A 27,843-nucleotide genomic window follows, 5' to 3' on the forward strand; every position below is an offset into this window, starting at 1 on the left:
TATTACGTAATATGAAGATCTGAAGCAGAATGAATTTTCTTTTTTTTTTTTGGTAGGTGAACTGCAGAGGAAGATTGGCTTGAAAGTACTTGAAATGAGAGGAAATGCAGTTGTTGGGTACTTACAGTGTTTTGATCTGGAAGGCGAATCTGGGTTAGTGGTACGAGCCATAGGAACAGCTTGTACACTGGATAAACTAAGTAGCCCGGCAGCATTCCTTCCTGCATGTAATTCTCCATCCAAAGAAATGAAGGAGTAAGTATGAATCAATGAATCATTCTTATGGAGCTTTTTATCTTTTACCTGTATGTTTTCATTTGATTTGAAATATTCTGGTAGAGTTGTTTAACATACATTGTTCCCTATGGTGATTTTTTTTTCATATGGTAATTTTTATTATCAGAGATAACTATGAAAACCTGAAGCTTTAATCTGTTTAGCTATTCCTAATATTTTATTTATAGTGTCTTAATATGAAACTCAAGTTAAATAATGTAAAACCAAACTGATTTCAGATCTTTAGACACTATATTTAAAGCATAAAATGGATATTTATGGAATTTTTATTTATTCTTTGGGGAGTGCTTAAAACCCATTATTATACATGATAATCCAATTATGCTTATTGTTACCAACATAGTATAGAAAGGAAAAGTATAGCAGGAAAGATTGACCTTTGCAGGGGTCTCAAATGCAAATGTCTATGAAGGCCAGACAGTTTATATAAATAAAATACTAGAGTATAATTAAATAGGGAGTACTAAGGGTCATGTAAAGCAGATGTTGGCAAATTTTTTCTGTGAAAGGCTGGATAGTAAATATTACACGCCCTAGCCATATAGTTTCTGTCTTTGTTTACCAGAAAAAGGAGTTTACTGATCCTGATCTAAAGGAATTTAGGCTCATACAAAAACAGAGTGTGATTCAACAAAAACACTTTGGTTGGCTGGATTTGGCTTAAGTGTTATCGTTTGTGTCTAAGGCAAAAGATTCTCAACGAGGTGGTGGTGCTGTCTACAAGGAATGTTTAAAATGAAAATTTTCTGTCATAATGATTGGGGTGAGGGGGAAGATCCTGGTTGAGGACTAGAAGTGCTGACGGTTCTGTACAGCAAGGGACAACTCTGTACAATGAAGACTTGTTCCATCTTAAATACCAGTAGTACTTCCATTGAGACCCACTGATATAGAGATTCTTCTAGATCCAGGGTAACAAATTTTTTGTAAATGACCAGAAGATATAGGTAAATAATTTAGTCTTTGTTAATAACTACTCAGCTTTGCCGATGTAGCATGAAAACAGCTATGACAGTATGCAAATGAATGCGTGTGGTTGTGTTCCAATAAAACCTGATTATTTACAGAACAGATAGCAGGATGGATTTTACCTGTAGGGTATAGTTTGCCGACCCCTGCCCTATATCATCAGGGAGTCAGGATTCTGTAGTCAGAAAACCCAAAATGCTTCCCAGATTAGCAATAGCCAAGAGGAGGTTGACTAAAAAACAATCACAATCTTTTTAAAAAAAAATTTAAATTCCAAAATAATTGACATACAGTGTTATATTAGTTTTACATGTACAATACGGTGATTCAACTTTTTTTAACAATATTTTTTAAAGTGAGATTTTCCACTTAAGCTTATTTTCTGTTTAATTATTTCCTTTCTATTGGCCTTCAGATACATTCTGTTCCTCTCTGTTGGCCTTCTAATACGTTCAGTTATTAGATTAAGTTTTAGTTACAAGAGGGAGCACAGTATTAGATATATTGCTTGATCTTATTGGGAAATACCTTGACAAGTGAGATGAATTGTTTTAAATGAATTGAAGAGTGAATTTGCTTTATATTCCATTTAAGATATGTCTTAGAAAGATATGAACTGCTTGCTGCCACAGATAAAATCAGGTTGCAGGTTTAACTTTTTGAGGGATTCAGTTATTTTCTTTTTCCACATCAAATTTAAGTAAAGACCTAGGTCCCTCCTTTTCTTGCCATCCTCCATGTTTATCTAAATTGCTTGAAGGGGCCTGACTTTTGCAGATGTGATGTCTGAAATTTTCCTCTTTTCACTAAATTACTTAGTGGAAAGAGAATAATACTATATTATCTGTTGGTTTCTTACACAATGATATATTGATAGTAGTGGAGTACGTTTTACCTACATTTAGGAATAGTTCCATTAATGTAAATCTTCTGGGGTTTTGTAAGTGTTCTCCTTTTCCAATTTTGTTGTAGCCCATCTGCCTTAAGTTGTCAAATATTCACATCGTGAAGAATTTAAATTGCTTCGTTAAGATTTTCTGAAAGACATCTTATTACTGCCTCAGTCATGCTATTTAAAAAATAAATAACTCAGTACTCTGGCTGCTTTATTTCATCCAGCTTCTTTGTATTTTTGATTATGACTCAACTTGGGTGCTAGTATCAATTGTTTTATGATTCAACTGATTATAATTATTCTGATGTTTAATTATAATGTTGATTCTAGACAGGAATTTGATAAAAGATAGTTTGGATTATGTTCCTGTTTGAATGGATTTAATATTAGAAATGTCACTAGGGTATTATTGCAAGATATCTTTAATACAAGGAGACTGATAAGAATTAGAACTCCAAGAATACATATAGTGATACTCTCTTGTATTTGGATTTTAATTAGATGTGATAATTGGAACCATTTACAGTGTTCATTTTATTTTACCTTTATTAATAGTGTGTTCTACTCCATTGGGTTTTTCTTTCCTTTCAGATATTTATTGTAATGGATAATATAAATCTCTTTGGCATTTCCTTGCTGAGCTATCTTGATGGTAGAGAGTGCATTTAAATACAATCCACTGCTTCTCTACTTAAAAAAAAAAAAGTAGTCTCTAAGAGAAGTTAATTGTAATTTCTCCTCTACAGCACTGATTCTTAGAATTTTAACTTCATTAGTGACTTCAGCAGAGAAAGAAAAAAAAATGAAACCTCATTCAGTTGTTTGTATACAAATAGGTCATCAATGAAATGTTTGATTTTTATCAACTGTATTAAACACAATTTTATTTTAAACTAGCAACAAAAACAGAAACATTGTCCTATTGTAAAACCAGTGATATTTTCAGAAAATAGTCTGTAGATGTTGTGAAAGACCATTATTGCCAGTTAATGATAGCTTATATTTGAACTGTGACAAATTGTGATTGTCGGTAATGTTCACTGGCCAGTAGAAAAGAAGAGGCAAGGAAGAGTTGAGCTCTTGATCTGCTTAGTTTGCATTCTAAAAAATGGGGATAGGATAGTTTTTTAGAGTGTATTCACATATGATTCTTTCCCCTTTTTATGCATAAGCAAAGGCACTGCTTAGTGAAATAATTGCTAATATGAAGTACAGGATTCTTAGTTGTCTGTCATTTTTCTCCATTCAATGTAACTATGTCCTTTTAGCAAAATTTCTTCATGGAAATTTAAATATTATATGTGAATATGTATCTGTGGATGTGATCTAAATATATACCTATACTTACATATAGATATGATCCATTGTAGGATATCAGTTGATACTTATAAAATTTCAATTCAGAATGTAGTTTAATAAATTCTATTTAAGTTTAAATAATATATTCTCTTTGAGAGCTAGACAAAAGTTACCTACATTGTTTTACTAATGTGTTTTGAAAAGCAGTGTCCCCTTGCTTTGTTTTGTTTTCCAGTGTAGTCTGGAAAGCACTATATTTGGAGTGCTGAAGTCCTGGAATGTTTATATTTGCTTGTATCCATTTACTTCATTTTTTTATGCTGTCATTTTTCATATTTTCTATTACCAATGTCTTGTGATTATAGACAGAAATAGTTCTGTTAAACTTTTTTAATAGAAAAATGTCATTATTACATCAATTCAGTTTCAGAAGTAATATAAGAACTTTATATTTGAGTTTTCACTTTTATGGGTGTAGTAAGCTTTCTGGTGATCAAAATAATAACAAGCATTTTAAAGCAACTTAGAATCCAAATCTTAGTCTTTTTCTTATTTAATGCCACAATTTCTGCTTGCTGTTTTTCTTATTCACAGTCCTAATTATTAATCTGATCCCTTAAAACTATAACTGTATCCTAACAAGTTAGTATTTAGCAATTCTTTTTAAATTAAAATTTGTTTTTTGCATGTTGAGGATTAAAAATTCCTCTCCCCTAACTAAAGCTCCTTTGAAGTTATTTTAACATAACTTTGCTATCTGTTGTATGTATTGTTTTCTTTTCTTCCACTTTGACTACAAATTCCCTCAGGTCTCCGCTGGTTCATCCTCCAAGCCATGGATGCCGCTCGACTCACAACAGCCCAATTCACACTGCTACTGGCTCACGACTTACTCAGAACTTCTCTGTGTCTGTTCCCACTCTCATCTATACTGGTACGAGACTGCTCAGACTCAAGAGCTGGGGAAAGCAGGCCACAGTCAGAGTGGCTGCAAAGGGCAGGCAGGCAGGTAGCATAGTGTAGGCAGGTACCACAGGTCTTTGCTTCCTCCTTTTCTTACTTGAAGTCCAGCTGCAGTGAAGAAATCCAGTATTTAGCCACCACAGAGGCTGTAACTACTTGGAAGTGAAAATGTTCTTCTAGCTTCCAAAGTCTCTTCCATAGATCCTGTAAGAACCCAATCTTACATAGGCATCCTGTAAGTTTTTAGGAGAGTCCTCCAGTATGTATTTTTGCCATTATTTCTGCATTTGGTTAGAAATAAAATTGATGATTGGATTCTAAATGAAATAACTGTCAAAGCTTTTGATTTGCTTATTTTATTTATGTACAAAACTTATTACATAGTAGGTTCTGTTTTATTCTGTGGAAGAGAGCTATTGGAAAACAGGTAAGCAACTTCTGCACAAAATGCAATGGTTCTGTGTAGCTGTATTCATTTTTTTTCACTGCTGTGTTTTTAGCTGTGGCACTCTTGATGCTATAGGATAAGGAAACATTTTTCTTTTGAAGATATCTGTGTGTGCAAATATAAAAACAATTGTGAATATTTACACACACCATTTGCAGCATCATTTTTTTTTTGTAACCTTAAAAAGCATTGTTTATTTGAAAGTATTTTAGTCATGTATTTATTCTTTTTATTTTTCCTTTTAATATTTTTTACCCCCTTAGTCTGTCATTTCATGCTTCTTTGCTTTTTTACTTGGCTTATTAACTGTTTCAGTGCAGATAATTTTTTATCTGGATAATGATGAATGGTTAAACAGCAATTGGTTGTCTTTGGCCTCATACCCAGCTCCACACTTAAGAAATGACTGCTGGCCCTGCCCAATACTTTCCTGGTGTTTGGATCATGCTGCCTTCCGTCAAGTCCTTTGGCACATGATTGCTTAATATTTCTCCACCTTCTTCTGGCAGGATTCCCTTCAATGAAGATCCCAATCCCAATACTCACTCATCAGGACCCTCAACCCCTCTGAAAAACCAAACTTATTCCTTTTCACCTTCCAAGTCCTACAGTCGACAGTCCTCTTCTTCTGACACAGATTTGAGTTTGACACCCAAAACTGGTAAGGCGCTTCCACCCACCTTTTTCTTTTCGTTTTTTCCTTTTTTTTTTTTTTCTTTCAAATTTGTTTCTGTTCTTTATTAGCTTTCCATCCAAGGCTTTCCTCCTGTTTTTGGCATTTAAGTTAAAAGATAATGTGACTACTGATCATTTTCAGTTACTATCATTAAAATATGGAAATTTCATACAGTTCAGAAATTACCTTGTTCAAAGATCTGCCATTTGTTGATTTAATCAGTGTGGATATGAAGTCCAGAATTTATTTTTGCATGTAGACATTTTTCATTTCATGATCATAGTATGAGGAATAACATCTTAAAGCTTTTGAATAGAAAGTAATACTAGTACTTGCAATCCAATTCCTCATGCAGTGGAGACATTTTCAAATTCATTTTTCTGTCTATTTCTGAGTTTAATTATAAGATTTTATTATAAAAAAGTTTGGAACATTTGAAATGGTTATATTGGAGTGCATATATCTATTTATTAACTTTGTGCTATTTAAAATGTTTGGTTTTGCTAGTCCTTACTCTTTAGGTTAGAAAGTAGCATTTTTACTTATTCTTACATATTTCTCAATGTTTGAAATTTATGATTTTCCCTCTCCTATTTGTATTTTGATGAATAATTTCTGTGAGTTTTTATGAATGTTTTATGATAAAAATTGTTTAAAAAGTCAAAATATTTTGTTACTTCTTAAAGTAGAATTAACCTATTTAAATCATTAAGTTAGTATTGTTAAGGAAAGTAAAATGTAAAAAGTCAAAAAGTAGTTAGCAATTTTTGTAAATATTGTTTTTGTCTGGTGGTTTTTTCACCAGATTAATGAAAACATCTTGCATAGTTTGTGTCATTTTTACCATCTTTAATAAACTTTTGTGTGTTAGGAAAGAAATTTATAAAATGATCCTAGATTTTATGAAAACAATGAAAAGAAATTAATTCAATAGCCAGTGCTACTTCTAAAATAAGGAAAGAACATTAAAAAGAAAGCCTATAGATTTAGTATCTATTTGTATAAGTGTAGTCACAAAATGTGAGGAAGATAAGTATGAATACCTAATTCTTTAAAAAGAATAGCTTATTTTTTATTTAGGTAAACATAACATGAATAACACATAAAAATCATGAGATTTAAAAAAAAATATTTATTTTAGAGTGAGTGAGCATGTGCCCACATGCACATGGAGTGGTGGGGAGCAAAGAGAGAATCCAAGCAGCCTCCCTGCTGAGCATGGAGCGCTATGTGGTGCCAGTCCCACAATCCTGAGATTGTGACCTGAGCCAAAATCAAGAGTAGGATACTCAACCAACTGAGCCACCCAGGCCCCCCAAATCATGAGATATTTGATAGTGAAGCTATGGAGTGTGGCATCTTAACCATATTTATGCCATAAAAACTGAACCAAAGTGTAGTTTCTTCTTCTTCTTCTTTTTTTTTTTTTAAATAAAAGGTGAGATTCTGGCCTTCAAATTCATACCTATCAAAACAAGAAAGGCTTAGGATAGTATTTGAAGAATAAGTTTTCTTAAAAATATTTCTTTAGGCTTTGACTCTTGGTGACTTGTGTATTCCAGGTGACTTTCTGATATTTTAAACTTTATTTTTCTTTACCGTGCCACAGATAAATTTTTGAAAGTATTTCCTTGGTCTATTTCCTTTCTTTTAATACACCAGAAGACCAAGTCTAAAAAAGATGGTCAAATAAAACTTAATTGAATGAGATTTGTCTTCCCTTAGCTTTCTTGTAGGCAGTCAATTATCAATGAAAACTTTTTTGCATTTGATTTTCTAGCTCCAAAGTTCTAGTTTTTATTTATTTATTTATTTTTATTATTATTTTTTAAAGTTCTAGTTTTTAAAGATTCATTTATAATAGTTATTATTCTCATGTATTTCTATATTAGCTGTCTCTAAATAAATTATTTTGTTTTTCTACTGCATATGCTATGCACTATCGTTAATATATATTTGTAGAACATTAACGATTTTTAGTATTTTGGCCTTATCCTGATCCCTAAATACTTCTGAATATTCCTGAGGAGTGTTCTGGAAGAGATTTGAAATGGCAAAATTATGATTTTTTATTTTTTATTTTTTTATTTTTTTTATGATTTTTTAAAAATTTCTCAAACTATAATTGAATATGCATTTCATAATTCTCTGCTTTCAAATTTATCTGTATACAAAATCAGTCTCTCGAGAAATAGTGGGGATAGCTGATTATGATTGATTTATTATATGTAAACTGGGAAACCAAAAATAAATAAAGCATGGAGAAAATTCATTTTCTATTTGTAGTTAAACTGTTGTTTTTTTTTCAGATAAGTCTAATTTTAAAAAATGGATATTTCTGTAGGTTCTGATTTTTGGCATTTTACAGGTTTTATTTTCATGTATTTTTTTTCAAGTACTCAATTAGGGGATCCCTGGGTGGCGCAGTGGTTTGGCGCCTGCCTTTGGCCCAGGGCGCGATCCTGGAGACCCGGGATCGAATCCCACATCGGGCTCCTGGTGCGTGGAGCCTGCTTCTTCCTCCGCCTGTGTCTCTGCCTCTCTCTCTCTCTCTCTCTCTATCATTAAAAAAAAAAAAAATTCAAGTACTCAATTAGGAGTGGAATTTTAGAATACTAGTGTTAGAGTATTGATCTGACACTGATTTAAGCTAATTTTTACTTAAAAAAAAAAAAAAGGCTTTTAACCATGTATATTTTTTGTGATTTGAGAGTATTTACCCCTTACATACTCAAATCTTTAAGTGTGAACAGTGTTATGGTCAGACTTGAATAATTAAAATTTTAGAGGAAAAAGAAAAGTAGTAATATCTCAAAGATGGACAGGAAGAAGTTAATATTTCAGATTAATGATGGCAACTGTTTAATGTGGTGCTTTTTATGGGTATTCAATTAAAATACTCATTAGTGATACACTTTAGTAACATTTGAAGAACTGTACTTTGCCACTTTAAATCATGTTTATATTTGAGGCAATAAGTTTCTGGCTTTAAAAATGTTTAAGATGTACATTTTAACTTTATACATTCTTAAGCAAAAAAAAAAAGGCAATTTAGGTGTTTTTGAAAAATCAGTTCCCAAGTGATTATAATGGTATAAAATCCCATGTTAATGATTTAAAAAATTTTTTACAAATGCAAAGTTTGTAAAGGTTTGGCTAAATTTTAGACTATACCTTTTATTTATATTGTGTTGGGTAGATGGTCTTGCTAATGACTTCATATGCTTAGTGTAATTTATGTAGCATTTTAAAAACCATTTTTACTGTTATGTTTTGTTTCATCATTGCTTTCCTTATTCTGCATTTTCTGATCATCTTCTGAATCTGCATCTTTTCTCTGCTACTTTCCTCCACAGCACCTTACTTACAGGGGCCTAGGATTTACCTATGTCCTAGCTCCCCCTCTCTCTCTTGTGGTTCCCTTCATCTTAAAAAGTCCTGTCTCCTCCTCTCGGAATCTAGCCTTCCCCCTCATCCTTCTAGCCCTGTCAGCCCAGTTCTGAGGAAAAGTGTTTCTTTCAGTGAAGAGCTGTTCCTGGCTGCTTCTGGTAGGATCACATTATGTCAGCTTTTTAATCCCTTTATTTTAAATCACCTTTGAAAACAGTTAATTATTTCATATTATAAAGAAGTATTGGGTATCTTACATAGGGCGTACTTCTTATTTTTCTTATTGGTGGACAGAGTTAAATGATTATGATGATTGTGAGGACGTGATTGAGGGTTACTTGATAGATAATTATGAATATTCTGAAATTATTTTATTTATTAAAAAATTCTATGTCCGAGGACATAGATCTGCCTATTTCCAATGATTTTTAGACTCTCATTACTAGAATTTCTGTTTTAGACACTTTACTTTCTTTCCCTTCACACCAACTCCATTTACTTCAGTCCTGCACCATCATGTTGCTTAGCCATATGGTTACAGTAGTAATTATTCTGTTTGAACCAATTTAAGTCTCATTTGGTGATATTCTTTCATTATCCATTTTTTTCTGTCCATTACATTAATTTTCAAAATATTCTGCTGTATTTTCAGATGTTTTATTTATCTCTACAAAATTACATTTTATTTTATGGCTTTCAGTATGCTTCATATAAAGATCTTAGTTTCATTTCTATGTTTAGTATTGTATAGTCTCTAAAAACTGTATTTAGATTACTACAAGAAAAATGCTTTCTTTTTTTATTTTTAAAGAACAGAATGGGACTATACATATGCTAACCTTTGTTTCCTTATCCAAGAACAGCTAAAAATGTATAAGTAAATTAGTTCCTTTTTTAAGTCATTGCAGTAAATCTGACTGTATGTATCTTCAGTTTTGAAAGGGTGGAATTGAACTGTTAACTTCAGTTTATAGAGCACTGGCTTCTTATCTGTCCCCTGCTTTCTGTAATTTTTTTACCATAGTTGATCAATTGGTACTATCAAAAGATAAAGTAGGGAAAGAAATGAGAAATTAAGCCTTTAAAAAATACATCTAAGAGCTTGGGAAATATACTTTTTTCATTCATAACTATGTACATTTGTGATGTGTCTAATATGTCTGATTTTTAGTTTTTAAAGGTATTTTATGTAGATTTTTGCAAATGAGTATTTGAAAACTATGAATGTTAATAGTGTTTTGTCATACTGTTATATTTAGGAATGGGAAGTTATCAGAAATTAGATTTGCCTATATTTCAAAACTGCCTAAAATTCATGCTCTTAGAGAATTTTGGAATATTTTTAGTAAGCCCAATTAAAAGTGCTTCTCTTTATTTACTTTTAAACAAACATTTGATGTTTCTCGATTTCTTTTAGTATTCTTAAATTGTTACCATAGTAAGCTTACAGTTGACCCTTGAGTAACAGGACCCTGCATAAGTTGAAAATGCTCATATAACTTCTGATTCTCCAAAAGTTCAACTATTAATAGCCTACTCTTGACCACAAGCCTTACTGATAACATAAATAACACATATTTTGTCATGTGGATTATATACTGTATTCTTGCAATGAAGTAAACTAGAGGAAAAAAAATGTTATTAAGAAAATCATTAGGAATAGAAAGTACATTTACAGTTCTGTACAGTATTTATTGAAAATAATTCATGTGTAAGTGGACTTGTGCAGTTCAAACCCGTGTTGTTCATGGGTCAAGTGTAATTGGTAATATCTTGATTATTTTGTATTAGAAGACTCGACTTTTAAAAATTGAATATTATACAAAAATTCATCACATTAAAACATACTTTAAAAAATAGGTTTTAGAACAGATTGAGTCTAAAACTAGCTGTGATCAGTATGGTTTTGACATCTTGTTTCTAAAGAAAACTTTGTGAATAAAATAGAGTAAAATATGTGCTAATTGCCATGTCAAGTACTCTAAATGTTTGGATCATTTTAAGAGATTTTGACTCATGATATTTATAAAAATGAATGCAGTTAAACCTTCTGTTTCTATAGTTGTTTTTTGGTTGTTATTTATGTACTGATGTTCTGTAGGAATGGGAAGTGGTAGTGCTGGAAAAGAAGGGGGGCCATTTAAAGCTCTTTTAAGACAACAGACTCAATCAGCACTGGAACAAAGGGTAAGAGACACTCAACATTCTTTATTCTTACACTGTTAATATGATTTTATTAACATGTTTCCTTGTATTTATAACTTAATATATGGTTATATAATATGGTTTTGATCATGTATCTGTAATGTAATTTCAAAGTCCAAAAAAATTTATTTAAGATATCAAAGAAACTTGTTTATGAATAATTAATTTTAATTTGGAGTAATTTTGTAACTTTTTTGTTTTATCCTCCCATCTTTTATTAGAAATAGTCTTTTTGGAAATAGCCATTGAATGATGAAATCATTTCTCATTTTACCTTAAAATTATAATTTATAGAAGGAAATAGTAGACTTTTTCCAGAAAAAATATTTTAGTTGTATATTAAAGATAATTCTTGGGACCACCTGAGTGGCTCAGTTAGTTAAATGCCCAGCTCTTGATCTGAGCTCAGGTCTTACCTCAGGATTGTGAATGCAGGGCTCTATGCTGGTCATGGAGCCTCCATAAAAAGAAAGAAAGAAAGAAAGATAATTCTTTAGTACATTAATATATTTATATGCTGTGATTATTTTTATGGGTGGCCAATCTCTGAGGGGTAAGAAATGCACAGATTTGGTATTTCTACAGATTTACATAAACAATGTGTATTTGGTATGTGAATACATGTCTTTTAATTATTATAAGTTTAATCTTTAGTTAACTATGTTAAATGGGAAATAAATAGTTCAAATTTTTGGATGATTTTTCTCTTTTTATTTTTTATTTTTTTGTGTGTGTAAACTTCATTGCTAAGGGAGGATCGCCTCATAGGTTCTGTAGAAGGCGGGTATGTTTCTGAACATGTGTGAGAGCCTATTTCTTGTATTGGTAGCTGTTCTAGTTTTAATCTTGATCATTTGTTTTATTTAAGCTTTAACAAATGTTGCCAGCTTTATTTCTTTTCGTAATGCAATTTTTTTTAACTTATTAGCACTGTGAGGCTCATTTTTTTTCCTACTTAACTAATACAGTGCATGATTATTTATATGTTATGTTAGTTATTTTAAGGCACAGTTCCATAGCTTTCATTGTGTCTGATTTGGAAGTTTATAGCATTTACAGAATTTTCTTTTACATGTTCTATTTTACACTAGCATTAAAAAAAAAAAAAAAGGTAAAACCTAGTAAATACTTATAAAAGAATGCATTCTATAAAACAAAGATATTTCTTCTCTAGAGATTAGCTTTTGAGAATAGTGTTTTTAGATTCTATTACTACAAACAATAGAACGGTTTGCTTTTTTTAGACTTTCTTTCCTATGTGGAAAGTATCTGTATGTATTGTTTGCCTTTTAGACCAGGCTGAGGGAAAGGAGAGCTGAGCTAAACAGATTGATGAGACTTCAGCACCACAAGCTGTTTGCTTTATCCCCTTATCAGGCAGCAGTTTCCCTTGAGCTACTTTAACACCTTGCAGGCATACCAGCTCCTGTCATGCAAAAACCCGCTTAAACTTTGGAACCATTTATTAAAACCAAATACTGAAAGAGACTGAAAACAGAGAAGTGAGTCAGGGTGAGGGTATGTGTTCACTTAATAATTTTTTAGGCCAGAATGCTCTTACCTCCCCCCACTCCAGTTTTACATTCTCTACAGAGTTCCTTACACTAGGAATATTTCCTTGTAATTATCATTCTAGAATTCATAAGAATAGAAAAACTGATACGAGATCAGAGATTTTGCCCATATGTCTGCCTGTGACTGTATTATCTATATTAAGAACTTTTGAAAACACCTAGCTTTATAAATAGAAAAACACTAATCAATAAAAATTGTTTCAGATTTAGTTTGGATAAAATTTATGTTTTCAGATGTGCTTTTTAACACTCTTAAAGTTTTGGACACGGGCATACATTACTAGATAATCTTTATGGAATTAGCGGTAAAGTTGTGGGAGAACTATATAGTTTTCATTTACAACTTTGTAAAACCTGAGTTGGCAATATATTTATGTACCTAACCTGTAGTAGTTACTTGAGTTAATGAGATTACCTCTCTATCCTGAGTATGTAATAAATAGAACAAGCATCATCTTTAGCTTTCCCATTCACTAATGTGAGTTGCCATTAGTATGTCTTTGTTTTGGGAAAAAATTTGTAGAGAAGTATGAAGAATTCTCCCCATATGTGTCCAGATATGACTTAACTGCCAAGTTTAATACTACATCAAGGTGAACATATGATATACTTAATGCCATTTTTATATTTATTTTTAAAATATTAATTTATACCCCTTGCCACCTTTAATAAATTATATGGCTTTTTTTTCTTGAGGCAAAGAGAACCTTTGTCCAACATCTTTTATTTAATGGATTAATCAAGTAGCAGTTCTCAAAAAACGAAGTGTTCTCTTTTTTCTTTCACAAAATCAGTGAAAAGTAAGTTGATAAAATCTTGGTGATAGAGGTCAGATGATTAGGAGATAAGAAGTAGAGGTAAAAGTTTGATTAGATTTAGGTTCTACCTGTGAACTATTTGATGTAAAGCAAATTTATTTTTCAGTATGATTCTTCTTTCACCTGTAAGAAAAATGAAGTTACTTTTCAGCTGCTGGGATGTATATTTTTCTTCAGTAAAGAAACCTGGTTGACTTGGTTTAACCTAGGGTTTCCGAAATATATTTTACAATGAAATCTTCTATGTGAAATACCTATTAGTATGGACCACACTTTGGGAAACACTGGCATAAAGCAAACTCTGTTGATAGATTATGAGCTTTTTAGAAGTGGAGTAAAATTATACAATAAATCATAGTTGGAATTTGGCATGGAATTTTTTTTTTTTTTAAGATTTTTATTTACTTATTCATGAGAGACACAGAGAGAGAGGCAGAGACACAGGCAGAGGGAGAAGCAGGCTCCATGCAGGGAGTTGGGTGTGGGACTCAATCCTGGGTCTCCAGGATCAGGCCCCGGGCTGAAGGTGGTGCTAAACCCCTGAGCCACCCGAGCTGCCCGTGGAATTTTTTTTTTTAAGATTTTATTTATTTATTCATGAGAGACACAGAGAGAGAGGCAGAGACACAGGCAGAGAAAGAAGCAGGCCCCATGTAGGGAACCGGATGTGAAACTCGAACCTGGGTCTCCAGGATCATGCCCTGGGCTGAAGGCAGTGCTAAACTGCTGAGCCACGCGGGCTGCCCCTCTTGAATTTTTTTTTTTCCTGTAATTTTTTTTAATCTCAAAAGTTAACTCTGGTTTCTTGGGATAATAAAGGGAATATTTGATTAAAAAATAAACTATTTAAATATATTCTAAGAAAAATTCTAGTTAAATGTTAAAACATTACTCCCATCTAGGCGTTAAAAAGGGGTTAGTCTTGGCTGATCTTAAGGAAGCTGTTCTTTTCAGTGGAAGAGAACCTATAAATTTATCAGGAATAATGATAGACTAGAAATTAAGACCAGCTCCTTGCCTCACTGTTTTAATCAGAAATTTCAAGAAACCAGGTTTATAGCTCACAGAGGGCTGGCACTGTTGTAAGTACTTCTAGTAGTCACTATATATTGGGGCTGGAGATGATAGGTATTTAACAATGGGTATCAGCTGTAGTTCTTCTGAAAGAATTATCTGAAGATGGAGTTTTGATTGAATAACCATGCCATTTTTACATGCTCCAGGTTAGATTTTGTGTGTTTAAATGTGCTGATTGGACAGGTAGCCCGGTTTAAGTTGACAGAGTAGGTGTCTGCCTCTTTGGACAGCCATTCCCCTACTTTTTCTTCTATGACCAGCAACTCTGGTATGATACTTTTCCTCTTGTCCCTTTATCTCGTCTTCTGGAGAAGAGTCAGAATCGCAAGTTCATTTAGGTTCATTTTTATTTTTATTTTTTTTAAACAATACAAATGTGAAGTCTTTTTTTTTTTAAAATTTTTATTTATTTATGATAGTCACACAGAGAGAGGGAGAGGCAGAGACACAGGCAGAGGGAGAAGCAGGCTCCATGCACCGGGAGCCCAACTTGGGATTCGATCCTGGGTTTCCAGGATCGCGCCCTGGGCCAAAGGCAGATGCTAAACTGCTGCGCCACCCAGGGATCCCTAGGTTCATTTTTAAACCTTCCTAAATTCTGATATGCAGATATTTTCCAATATGTGAATTTATTGAACTTCTTTCTTTTCAGAAAGATGTGCAGATTTCCATTTAGCTTACAAAAATTTTACTTTCAGTCTTTTGTCTAGAATATTTAAAATGTTTAAGTATAAAGATTAAATGTAAAGTGCTTTTTTATGCTATGCTTCAGTACTTTGAGGAAATTTAAAAACCATGTACTTAAAATTGAAAAAGAAAATCATAGGTAAGATATTTAAGTTTCTGATAGCATAAGCTTACTTGTATGTTTCTCATTTAAAACTTATATTTAAAAAATTCAGGTGGAAATGAGACATTTTGACTAAACATTTTATAATACATGTAAGTGAAATTCCCCTCCTAGCCTCTCCCTTTCTTCCTTTTTGCTTATCAGCAGGACAAACCTATCCATTTCCACAGATTGGTTTTTACTTTTTTTTTTTTTTTTAAATGTAGCCTAGGTTTTTATTACCCTTGTTAATTTAAATATTACTTTTAAATTCTAACTGAATTTATTTCTAAATCCTCTATATATTTTATACTATATCTTCATGGGTAACTCAAATGTGCAGGACTGTTTGCCTTTGTGCTACATAACTCCAAGTTGCTATGCTTTGTGAATTATGCTTTGGTGAGTGTATTCTCTGTGCTTTAAGCAACCAGTCAGTAACCTTGCTGTTTTACATGTGCCTGCTTCTAGTAGTATATTCTGTATGTCTTTATCTCTTAGCTTTTATTTGCTACATATAATCTGCTATGGTCCAGAAAAAAAAGATATTGCTAGATTTTAAAATATGTTCCTAAAATTATGTATTTTTAATTACTGTATGACATAGTATGGATATAGTCTATAGGGATTTCTTATGAGTCAAGTAAATAAATTTTAGTACTTGGATATATAGCAGTTCTTTTGACTGTTGAGAGCACTGTTTTGCTTATTTTCCAGCTCTCAGTTATGTTCTGAATAGCTGAGGCTACTGGTAAGTGACTTCTGGTTAAGTGAGCTACATTAATCTTATAGCCAGATGAGGCACATATTAAATTTTCCTTGCTTGCATCCAATTTTCTGTAATATGAGAGGCCTCTATATTTGGAGAGTCACAAGAGCTTCCCTTTTTTCCTGGGTTCTATTTCAGTGAATTTCCTTTCTCTGTTTTCCCATTTCTCTCTTACCTCTAAATTGATGATATTGATGTCCTTGAGAAAGAACGGGAGAATGAAACTTGGAAGAACTCCTGGAATTTTATTTCCTCCCTTTCTGTCATCTACATTTTTCTCCCTTTTCCTTAACATACATTTATGTACTTAAAATTCTCTCCCGCTGGGGTTGGTGTTCATAGAGTAAATAATCTTACACAGCGATTCTCTACCCAGTAAAGCTTGGTATTTGCCTTTCACATTTCCATGAATGTCTTAACCCTCACTGCTTATTCTCTCACTCTTCCCTCAGTCCCACATTCTTACTGATCTCTTGGACTAGGCCAAGAGTCTTTACCAGTAGCCTGGAATTGAGTAAGTGTACATCAGGGGGATTTTGTCTATTCAATGTCTACTGAGAAGTAGACATTCAATAGAAGGGCAGGAGAATCCTTGCATCTCCCTGTTAATTTGCATCTGAGTAGGAGATAGAGAGGAAGGAAGAGTGTGTTCAAATATCCCAAAACTCTGAGAGCCTTTTTTTCTCACTGAAAATCGATAAAGAGAGTGTTTGGATATTGTATAACATGATATATATGGGGAAAGGATTAGGAACTCTAAACATCTTAGAAAACTTTTATTTACAAAGCATGTATAATGTGTAACTAGTTGGTAGCCTTTTGTTAAGGGATAGGATTCATATTTCATAGGATGAATATAATCTATGGGGATCAGACTTTTTAACAAACACATTTTTTGTACTTTACACATGGTCAATTATATTTTCCCCCATTTCTTTCTACTAGGAATTTCCATTTTTTACCTTGACGGCATTTCCTCCTGGATTTCTTGTGCATGTTGGGGGTGTTGTTAGTGCACGCTCTGTGAAGCTTTTGGATCGTATCCACAATCCTGGTATGTCCTTTAAAAGTTTGTTTTCAGTATTGCATTTACTTAAACTGTGGTTATTAAAATTAATTTTTATAATTAAAAAAAATCAAATCTAACTGAAAAATGAAAAAGAAAATAAAAACTGGCGCATATTGCTTTAAGTATTTGCAGTAACCCTAATTGAAAAAAAATCAAATAAGTAGAAGTATATTCTAGTTAGCTTTTTATGTAAAGCAAAGAGATCTTGATTAATTTTTTTTGGCCAAAGCATCACTTTGAAGGAATCCTTAAGTAACTTTTGAGTCAGCTCTTTTTCTTTGATCCAGGCAGATAGCAAATTTTGCAATTTGACCATTTTCATAAGATGTTAATTCTTTTAACTAGCAATAATTCTCTGTAGGATATTTTAGTAATTTCCTTATTCCTAAAAGAAGTATTCCTTTGAAATGTAATTATAAACATTGTGTAGTATCTAAGAATTAAAAAAAAAATAGTGCTGTCTGTGTATTTTCGGTTTCTTTTCTGAAGCTATTTATTCTATATAAGTAAACAAATAAGAATAGTAGCTCACCTCTTTAAAACATGGGACCATGATCATAAAAGAAAGGCATCAAATCAGTTTCAATTTCAGGCCCTTGGTTTAGGAATGCTTTGATGGTTTTTTTTAAATCCCAAATACATGATAAGTGTGGTAGAAACTTTCTGTATGGAGTGTTCTTGCAGTTCTCATTGACTGGATTCCTAGTAATTTGCTCAAGTCACTTATTATTTTGATGATATACTATAAAGCTGAAGTTATGTTACTGTTTTTATTTGGCATATATACGTACATATTTTTGAAAAATTTAAATTGTCACTTCCAATAACCTCTTCCTGACACTTGTACTAATAGCTACAAAAAGTAAAACTCTTCGAAATTATTTTATGCAAAACATTGCAGATAGTGATTTTTGGGATTCAGAACATTACCATTCTTTTAAATTTAAGAAAAAATGTAACCTGTGCCTTGTGGTTTGATGTCATTTCAGTTAATAATTCCAGAGAAACAGAATGGAATTTTTTCCAGAGCTGGAACGAGATTTTCAGAAGAATAATAGCTAGGATTATTTAACTCTTAAAGCTGAACAAATACATCTTTTAAGCATTAGTCTTCTCTTTTTCTTCTCTGGTTTATTATTTTTTCCCACTATTTCTTATTTTTTTCTGGTCAATTTGAGATCTTTTCTTTATTCTGTAGTAATTAAAGACATATTTAGATTGATGCCAGTTTAATGTATTGAGACATTGGAGACTTCAAGTTCCATATCTTTATGTTTAGGAACTTGTATTATTTGGAAAGTTCAAGGAATTACTGAGTTAATATACCTGACATTAACTGTGTGGCCCAAGGCTTGTTGCCTCTGTTTCTTTGGCCTGTTGACTCAAATATTTTAATAGATTGCACCCACTGATAAGCTCCAAAAATGGTTTCAGGAATATATTTAACTGTTGGTGATATCTTCTGTTTACTGAAAACATTATGATTTTATTGTTGCTTCCATGTACTCTGAGTAAGCCATAGAGTCTGGGAGAACAAACAAGGGTGACTTAAAAAAGTTTAAGTAGAGAGCTGTATTTAAAATCCCATTACTTTTGACAAAAAACTCTTCTTTTAAGTAGAGAGCTGTATTTAAAATCCCATTACTTTTGACAAAAAACTCTTCTTTCGTGCTTATCATTCTTGCCAGTGTATTATAGTGGTGTGAGAAGTGTAAGAATCCAGGCCCAGGGAAGAAAACAGGAATTTTTATTACAGAATACATTTTGTGTATTGTAATTATCAGCTTATTCATTCTCTTACTTTGCTCCCCTTTTTGGAATATTTTTTTCAATTTGCATTTACAAATTCTCAGTTATTAATGTACTTATTTCCCAAAAGATTATGGGCATATAATATAAATGCTTTTAATGATACATAAATTATATTTTAATTTTGTTTTATTTTCAGTTAAATACAAATCGACTATATATTCTAATGGTTTCATTATTACAGTATTTTGATGTAAATATCACATTCTTTGGGTTGTTTTATATATGTATTATGCATAAAAGATTTTAAGAACGTTTTATTAATGTTCTTAATATTTCATAAATAATTATTTATGAAAAAGATTTAGTTTGTTGAAAAAAGCTGAATGTTAAAAAACCCCTCTAGATTAGCATCTACCATGATGATGATGTATTAATTTTATGTCACTGAGTTACTTTGCTGAGAGAAACTTATGATGAATCGAGATGCATGTGCTAATGTTTAAAGTGCTGTATTTGCACCTTCAAATGAATCTTGCAGCTATTTTTTTGTCTAGTGAATATGGGAAATTTTCATTCTACACTGAGCATAGAAGGAAAAAAATCTTATTTTAAAACCACTACCACCTGCTAATTATGGATTATTATTATTTCGAGTTAGCTCTTTTAGAATTTTCTCCTTTCTTAAATATTAAACACGGAAAAGAATGGAGTGGTTTTAAAAATCAAGGTCATTATCTTAAACAACTCGACTTTAGTTGATATTAGATTATGATAGCATGCTCCTTCTTCTCTTTCTATTTCTACTTCTTATTAACTCTGCTGTCTGTGTCTTTCCAGTTCCTGTCGAGTGGTGTTGTCAATTATGTTCTTGTTTGTAGTGTTTTTTTTTTTTTTTTTCCCTACTATTCTGCACCTAAAACTGATCTACTAATTTGCTGTTTTGAACTCAGCCTTTGTCGGAATTATGGGTAACACAAGATCTTACAAACTGCTAGACTGGAATAGTTTCAATTCAGGTATTTTGATGGTCATTCAGTACTACATATGCTGACAAAAATTATGGCAGCTCAGTGAAGTTTTTAGAAATGTTCTAGATTAAATAGGTTTAATGTCAATTCAGTTATACAGATAAATTCTGCAGTACATGTGTTAAAACTCTTACAGTTTCCAGGGAAATGCAAATATAAAAACGTGTTAACTAAAATGAATTAACCAAAACCATAGAAATACCATAAATTACAAATGGCTTTTGTTAGGTGATTAACTTTCAGAATACTAAATTTAAATTATATTTATTACATTTTGGGCAGTTTTTTCATATTATGTAAATGACATAGACATTAACTTTACGATTAAAGAAATATTGTTAAATATATTGTAAGTGTTAAATGGCTAGTTTGATAAGCTTAAAGTATGTTTAAATGTTAAATTAGATTTGAATATAATATATTTAGTAGTCTATAAATACTATAGAAATGTAACTATTACCATTTTTATTTATAATTCTAGAAGTGTTTCAAAATTTGGTAAGTAAGAGCAGATTTTGGGGGAGATTAACAGCTTTCATAAGCTGCCTTCCTTCCCTTTCCACATGAGAATATGATTTTTCTTTTTAAGTAATTTTACATATGGATATAGTTTGTAGGTTTTAGAGAAACTTAACTAAGGTAAATTTACAGCTGATGATGTGGTTTAGAGTCAAAGCCAATTTTTCTTTTTGATAAAAGTATATTTTTTTAATATAACTATCTAAATTATTGTGCTATTTATTTTTGGAATTAAATAATAGAACCATTTTGATTCAGTATCAGGAGCTGATATTTTGCCTAAAGGATTTTACCAGTATAACTATTTACAGAAAAACAAAAACACCAAGAGACTCAGCATTTTAGATAATATCCCATAATCTTTTCAATATTGTAAACTTTTTTTGTTCTTAGGAGTCCAGGATATAAGTTCGGATGTAAGTAATGCATGTTTGACTATAAAGTATCTCATGTACATCATGCAGATTTACCTAAGTTTAGTGTAGTAAACAATCTGATCAGGTCTAACCTTTGCAGATTTAGAATGACATCATTTAGTAAGTCTTCAGGGAAATTACCTCTATCTCCTATCCAAGTTTTTGCCAGTATGTTATCATATTGATTAGAATTAAAACAATCATTTTTAATGTAATGCGTTATACTTTTAGTGAGAAAAATACCCTGCTAGATTCATTTAATAAAAATAAGAATGTGTTTTTAAAATGTAGGCAGATTAGTGTATGGGCAGTGAAGAAGCTTAATTATGTAAGAAAAGGATATTGGAATAGACTGATCGTTAATAATATAAGTAGCTTAAATGTTGTCAGGGCAAAGTTGTTTAGGGTGAGATGTGTGTTAGATGAGAGAACAGCCTTGGAAAGTAGAAAAGCCATTAAATCTTTTTTTTTTTTTTAATTATTAAATCTTATGGGTATAATACTTTGTTCCCATAAACAGAATTGCAGAATTTGGCGAGGAGAAACATGGTTGAGGAAGCAGTATATCTTGCCATCATTTAAAATAAAGTCAGGTAGTAAGTGTATGAAAAAAAGATGGATATAAGTAAACAGAATATTAAAATCAAAGCTGACACTTTCAGTTTAATGTTCTCATAGCTCTGTGCCTTTGACTAAGATATTAGAATCTTTATGGTAATGGTACATATTCAGAAATCAGGCTGATTTTGATATTAGGTTAAGAAAAATAATGTGATAATTCTGAAAAATAATGTTAAGAATGTTATATTTGATAAATATATACCAACAATTAATGTATTCTTTTCTGTAATTAGGGAATAAATTAGCGATTACTGTCTTGTATTACCATAGAAAATCAAGAATTGATCATGTCAGTAAGAAAAATTATTGTTGATATGATTTTTATTAATGTTAGAAATTGTTCATCAATACTGAGTTTCCTGGATTCTCTGACACCATTTATTATGTGAGGTATCACCAATTTAATAAAAGCTTTCCAAGAGAAAGGAGAAACACCACTACCATATTAAACATATTGATTAATTATTTAGATATTTTTATTTCAGAAATATTAAAGTATAGAAAGATATAAGAAAGCATTTTTATCACACAACAATATTTCATGAAATATATATCATGCAAGCATCTACTAGAATCAATTTTGTGCCATGCACTTTGCTAGATAATAGGCATGCAAGGATGCCAGCCAGTCACTGTTTTCATGAAGATCATATTCTGGAAGGTTAGAAAAAATAAATTGATGGTTTACTGTGTGTTGTGGTGTGGTGTGATACAAGATACAGAATTAAAGAGGAAGAAGGTGTGATTAACTATGTGGCAGGGAAACTTGGAAAGGTAATTCTTGAGTTCAGTTTGAAGTATATATAAGAGATTTACATAGATACAATTTTCAGGGGCGCCTGGGTGGCTCAGTGGTTGAGCGTCTGCCTTTGGCTCAGGGCGTGATCCTGGGGTCCTGGGATTGAGTCCCACATCGGGCTCCCTGTAGGGAGCCTGCTTCCCTCTCTGCCTATGTCTCCACCTCTCTCTGTGTCTCTCAAGAATAAATAAATAAAATCTTAAAAAAAAAATAAAGATTTATTTTTCAGACAGTATATTTAGAAGCATATTGTTCCATCCTTTGAATGTAGTTCTGAAACTTCAGGTGTACGTTGCAAAACAAGACCCTAGCCATTACCTGTTTGATGATATTTACATAGTTACTCCATACCTATTGTTTGCCCTTGAATATAGAATGTCTTGGTTAATTGAGCTGTGTGTGTGTGTGTGTGTGTGTGTGTGTCCCATTTGCTCCTGCTTTGCTGTCTTAGGTTGTGTTAACTATAGTGATAGAAAATATTTTTGTAAAGCAGGAGGAAGAAAACTCAATTACCTGAAAATTTATTTTAAAGTTACAGTATTACCTTTTCTTATCTTGCTTCTATGTTTTTGTCCTGGTAACAGACTTCATGACAGACAAGATGAATCTTTCTACTAGAAAGGAGGAAGCAGGATTTGCAGCTCTGTGTGTGACATGCCAGGAACAGGCTGCATAAGAATAAGACTGCATATCCCATAGTCACATTTGTTTTAGATCATGATTATAGGATGGAGAATGGATTTAAAGGCAGCAAGACAAGAGACAGGGAGGCTACTTAGTTGACTGCAGTATTCCTGGTCAGATAGGTGATTTAGGATTTGGTGATGGTAGGAGAGCTAAAGTTTATAGAGCACTTACTATGTGCCAGGCACTCTTCCAAGTGGTTTATTGTAGTAGGTTATTTAATTCTCAAAACATAGATATGAGGTAGGTATTTTTCCTATTTTGTGGATGAGCAAAACGAAACAATTTTCCCAAAGTAAGATACAAACTTGTTGAGCTATACTGTGAACCTAACTACTCTGGCTTCAGGGCTTATACTCTTAACATAAACTTATAAAATATTTTAAATGTGAAATCATAGGAGTTGGTAATTAGTGGAATGTGGCAAGTAAAGCAGTGTCTTGGCAACTTTGAGCTGAGAGAAAGAGGTGGATTAAGATTATCCCACATAGCTACAGATCGAAAATTCCGATGAGTAGTTGAATCCTATGTTTTAGAAACCCAAGTCTGTTTGAAAATTGAGTTGTAAAAAATATTCTAAGAGTAAGTTTTAAAAATCATAGCTCAGTGTTTCTCAGATGGCTATGCTTTTTTTTTTTTTATTCTTCTGAATTTACCACTGAAAGTATTTATGCATAGCCTATGGTTATAACTTTTAATTAGGAATAGTCTTAGTGTAATTGAGGAAAAATTGTTATTCTTTTTTCATATATGATGCATGTGAGGTTAGATATTTTTTCAGGAAGTCATAAAAGGAAATATGAAGAAGACATATAATGTGGTTTGAAAGAAAAATAGCTTCCAAGCTTAGACTTAAGCTTAGACTTAAGAGTGAATGGTTTAAGTACTTAGTGGAACAGCTTGTTTGAAACTAGGTAACTTTCCTTTGTTTTGAGAATATTTTAGAAAGTTTTATTTAGATTGTAAAGTTAAGGACGTATTTTACTTACAACTTTCTCAGTCTTACAATGAATGAGTTTTTGCTAGTATTAAAGTCTTACAATGAATGCATTTTTGCTAGTGCTAAGCTTTACTTGAGTGGTCTGAATTTAGAAAATGTTACTCTTTTTTTGTTAGTTATCTGAATTCTAGTTGTTTAGAAAATTTACCTTCCTTTGGGGGCAAAAACCCAATAAAACCAAGAAAATAAATATAATTATTACATTAAACGTACTTAATTTTAACAAAGTGATTAGCAGTTTGATAATCCAAATTTTTTTTTTCAGTTTTAAGTAAAAATCTTTTTATTCAGTGGATGTTTGTGGTGTGCCTACCATGTCTTAAATATGATGTTGGGGATTGGGAACACAATTGTTCCCAGACAGCCTGTTTATATACCTAATCTAGGTTATCTTATACTATTTTGCTGTGCTTGCGTGCGTGTTTGTGTGTATGTGTGCATGTGTGTAGTAGTTAAATGGAGATAGGCTTTCTTAGAACTTGAATTCGACTAATGATCGCAGTAGTTATTTTTACCACATCTGGGAGGTACTCATGAGCAGATGTGCAAAACTAAACCCAAAGTAGTTAAGCAGCTTTTGGTTTTAAGAATTTTAATAAGAGTTTTAGGAGGTAGATATATAGAGTTCAAGAAGACATAAACATAGCCATGTATGATGTGCGAGCTTCTCTTTATATGTAATACAACATATAAATGTAATAATTTTCTGTCTGTATATAACTGGATATTGATTGATTACTATCCATTCTTTATTATTTGTAATAAGTCAGATGTATAATTTTCTTACTTTTGAAATTTTGCTCTCTATATATCTAATATAACTGGATTTTAATTACAGTATTATGTGACATGTAAATATAATATACAATCTATATATAAAGAGGGAAATCTCACAGATAAGGAGGAATTATATATCTGACTTATTTTATAAATAATGAAGACTTCAGTTTGATCTAACATGGATTATATCCCAGTTATCATCATAACATCCCAAATTATTGCAAGTTGGTGTCTTCTCTGAATTTGCATATCATTTCCTCTGTGATTGGACTGTTCTTCCTAAGTTGGTGTTGAATCCCCACCTAGTTTGAGGTTGTATACATACTTAAATCTGAACTAATTTCTTCTTCACTAGGGGAAATTTATCTTCAAAAAGTTGTTTTGTGTTGGAATAATACTTTAAGGTGTTTAAGAATGTGGCTTTCTTATGCTGTCCTTTAATGAGATAGATTATCACTGTACTAAAGATGTTTATTTGAGCTCAGTTAACACTTTATCTCTTCTTATTTATTTAAAAATTAGATTGGATATTGTCCATTTCCTTTTTTTTTTTTTCTTTAAGCCAGATTCAAAGATTCTCAAGGGCAGAATTCTTCTCTTCCAGAGCTATGTAAAAATAGGATTAAATTCAACATTTAGGGAGTCAGGGTTTCTTAGTTGCAAGTGTGTTATTGCCTAAAATCTCAAAGAGATTCAGTTTTGTAAAGGCATATTATGTTGAATCGTTCACTTCTTTACTTTCTGAGATATAAGCATTTACTTCCATTTTAGGAATCTTTACCAGTTTCACTTGCACTTCAGAAATAAGATAAATTGTTAAAAAAGATGGCAAGATATCAAGCTATGGCCATGCTCTAGAAAAGTAACAGTAGTAAAATGAATGAGTTGTGATGTCAGCCCAAGTGTGCAGACATTACCTCTAAAAGAAGCATTAGTGAGGTATTGATCTAGAGCTCAGTTCATGACTACGAATAAAAGGATATATTAAAAGATTTATGGGGCATCTGACTGACTCAGTTGGTGGAGCATGTGACTCTTGATTTTGGGGTTGTGAGTTTGAGCCCCAAGTTGATATAGAGATTACTTTATAAAAGAAAGATTTGTGATATTATCTATGAGGAGTTTTGACCCATAGAAGAAAAATATAACATTGTATGAAATATAGTTTATAAAATAAATAAATTTTAGTATCTCCTAAAATGAAATCTTTTTAAAATTATAAGTAATTCTATGGATTTTTGGGAGGAGCATGGTATTTTAGAGAAGAAACGTTTTTCTTGCATCTTTGAAATGTTGATTGAGACCTTCACATCTCAGCTGTATATCCTTCAAATGACTAAATTGTATCCAGTTTTATGAGTGGCATGTATAATTGCCATAAATTTTTAAGCCAGACTCTTTGTTTTGCCTTTTACAGGAGTATGGTAAATCCTCAGTTTTGACCTCTGGAGAGTGAATAAAACAATTCAAATTCAACTAGTGTGTTTCCTAGAGGAATACAGTTAACAGTTGTTAAGCTTTAAAAATTCCACTATAGAATTAAATACTGTGATATTTCTGAATTTTCAGTTATAGTAAGTTAGGCTGAATCATTACTGTGTGAATATTCTCTGGCTAATCTCTGGCATAAATATAATATAGGTTTTGAAAATAAATTTAATTTTTTCTAATATTAAATAAATTGATTATTCTTAATTTTATTTTAATTAAATAACCCCTAAATTTAATAGCCAACAAATTCATCCTTTGGCTTCTTGCTTACAGTTATAGATAATTATTGTTAATTCAATTCCTAGTTTGTGATGAAATGCTCTTTACTGTATGCTTGCCTTGCTTTCACCTAGAATCTAGGGCCATTACTTTCTGTAACCATTTCAGTGAGCTGCCATAGTTTTCAGTCTGTACTGTCACCTGATCCAAGCATGCGCCAAAATATCCACTGTTTCTGGCTCCTGTCTGCTGAATCTGCTTTGCAAAACCCTTTGTTCTCTGAGCTTTTGCTTAAGCCAAAAACAAAATTTAACAAATTCTTTGGAGTGTGGACATATGCCATTTGCTTCCTTAGCTCCCATGTTATGTAACTTTAGCTTTTATTAAACTTGTAAATACTTTATTAAATACAACAATGGCATCCCCATGTGCAATTGTGTGGCTCATGTGTCAAAATAAAGGCTGCTTGTGACCTTGTCAGAAGAATATGAATGCTCCACTTGCGCTGCATTCAGCTTTTTGTTTTGTTTTGTTTTGTTTTTTAAATCAGCCACTTATTCTTTCATAGTGTTTGATTTAATTATCTGATTATTTTAAGTGTTATACCAAGGTAAGTTTGATGTAAATAAACTTTGTATTCTATGTGGTTATATGTATTTCATAGTAATTATTACATACTTTTCCATGTAGACATGCTAGCCATTTCTAAATAAATATATCCTGAACTTAAAATAAGTAACTTCCTCCATTTTTTAAATTAGTTTAAAAAACAATGTCATGGATCACTTTCTGTAAAATTCAATTTAAAACAGAAAGGCTGCCATGTATTACTTGTGGCACAGATGTAGTATCACATATGTGTAATCACATATTAGATTATATGAGAAAATCTGTTTTTATAAAAGCATAGTATACAATTATTTGCTTTAGCAAGTAATATTTTAAACTTCCAGAAGAGTTTAGAAAGTAAATAGCAGGTCCTACTAGTGTTTTTAAAGAAAAGCTAAACTTTATTTTACAATTTTTCAGGGAAAATAGTTATTTTCTAAACTGAGATAATATTTCTTTTATTATTTATGATATCCATTTTTAGAGAATCATAAATAATTTGATAGATTGAGCAACTGTTTAAGTTTTTGTCTTATGGTAAAAATTCCCTTATTAGGAAAGGAAGATGTTAAATAGATGCCCAAATTGTTTTGGAACCATATGTGCCTTAAAAAGAGAATGGATTTGAAAGTGTATTTGTGCTGTTA

General features: G+C 31.7%; 1 protein-coding gene across 50 annotated transcripts in view; it reads left to right on the forward strand.

Annotated features, from left to right (window-relative positions):
- The window catches only part of C2CD5 (C2 calcium dependent domain containing 5), a 99,075-nt gene that overhangs the window by 28,948 nt on the left and 42,284 nt on the right, over positions 1-27,843 (forward strand). For 7 of the 50 annotated variants that reach the window (XM_025995099.2, XM_025995108.2, XM_025995103.2 and 4 more), the window contains 6 exons: positions 57-255; positions 5,381-5,532; positions 11,039-11,124; positions 11,894-11,926; positions 17,155-17,263; positions 19,981-20,046. In XM_025995099.2, coding sequence (XP_025850884.1) covers positions 57-255; positions 5,381-5,532; positions 11,039-11,124; positions 11,894-11,926; positions 17,155-17,263; positions 19,981-20,046 — 645 coding nt within the window. Of the gene's footprint in view, positions 1-56; positions 256-4,269; positions 4,395-5,380; positions 5,533-11,038; positions 11,125-11,893; positions 11,927-17,154; positions 17,264-19,980; positions 20,047-27,843 lie in introns of all 50 variants that reach the window. The other 43 variants (XM_025995104.2, XM_072765803.1, XM_072765792.1 and 40 more) reach the window with 7 other exon arrangements.

This window comes from Vulpes vulpes, chromosome 8 (genome assembly GCF_048418805.1).
Source record: "Vulpes vulpes isolate BD-2025 chromosome 8, VulVul3, whole genome shotgun sequence".
Taxonomy (NCBI): Eukaryota; Metazoa; Chordata; class Mammalia; order Carnivora; family Canidae; genus Vulpes; species Vulpes vulpes.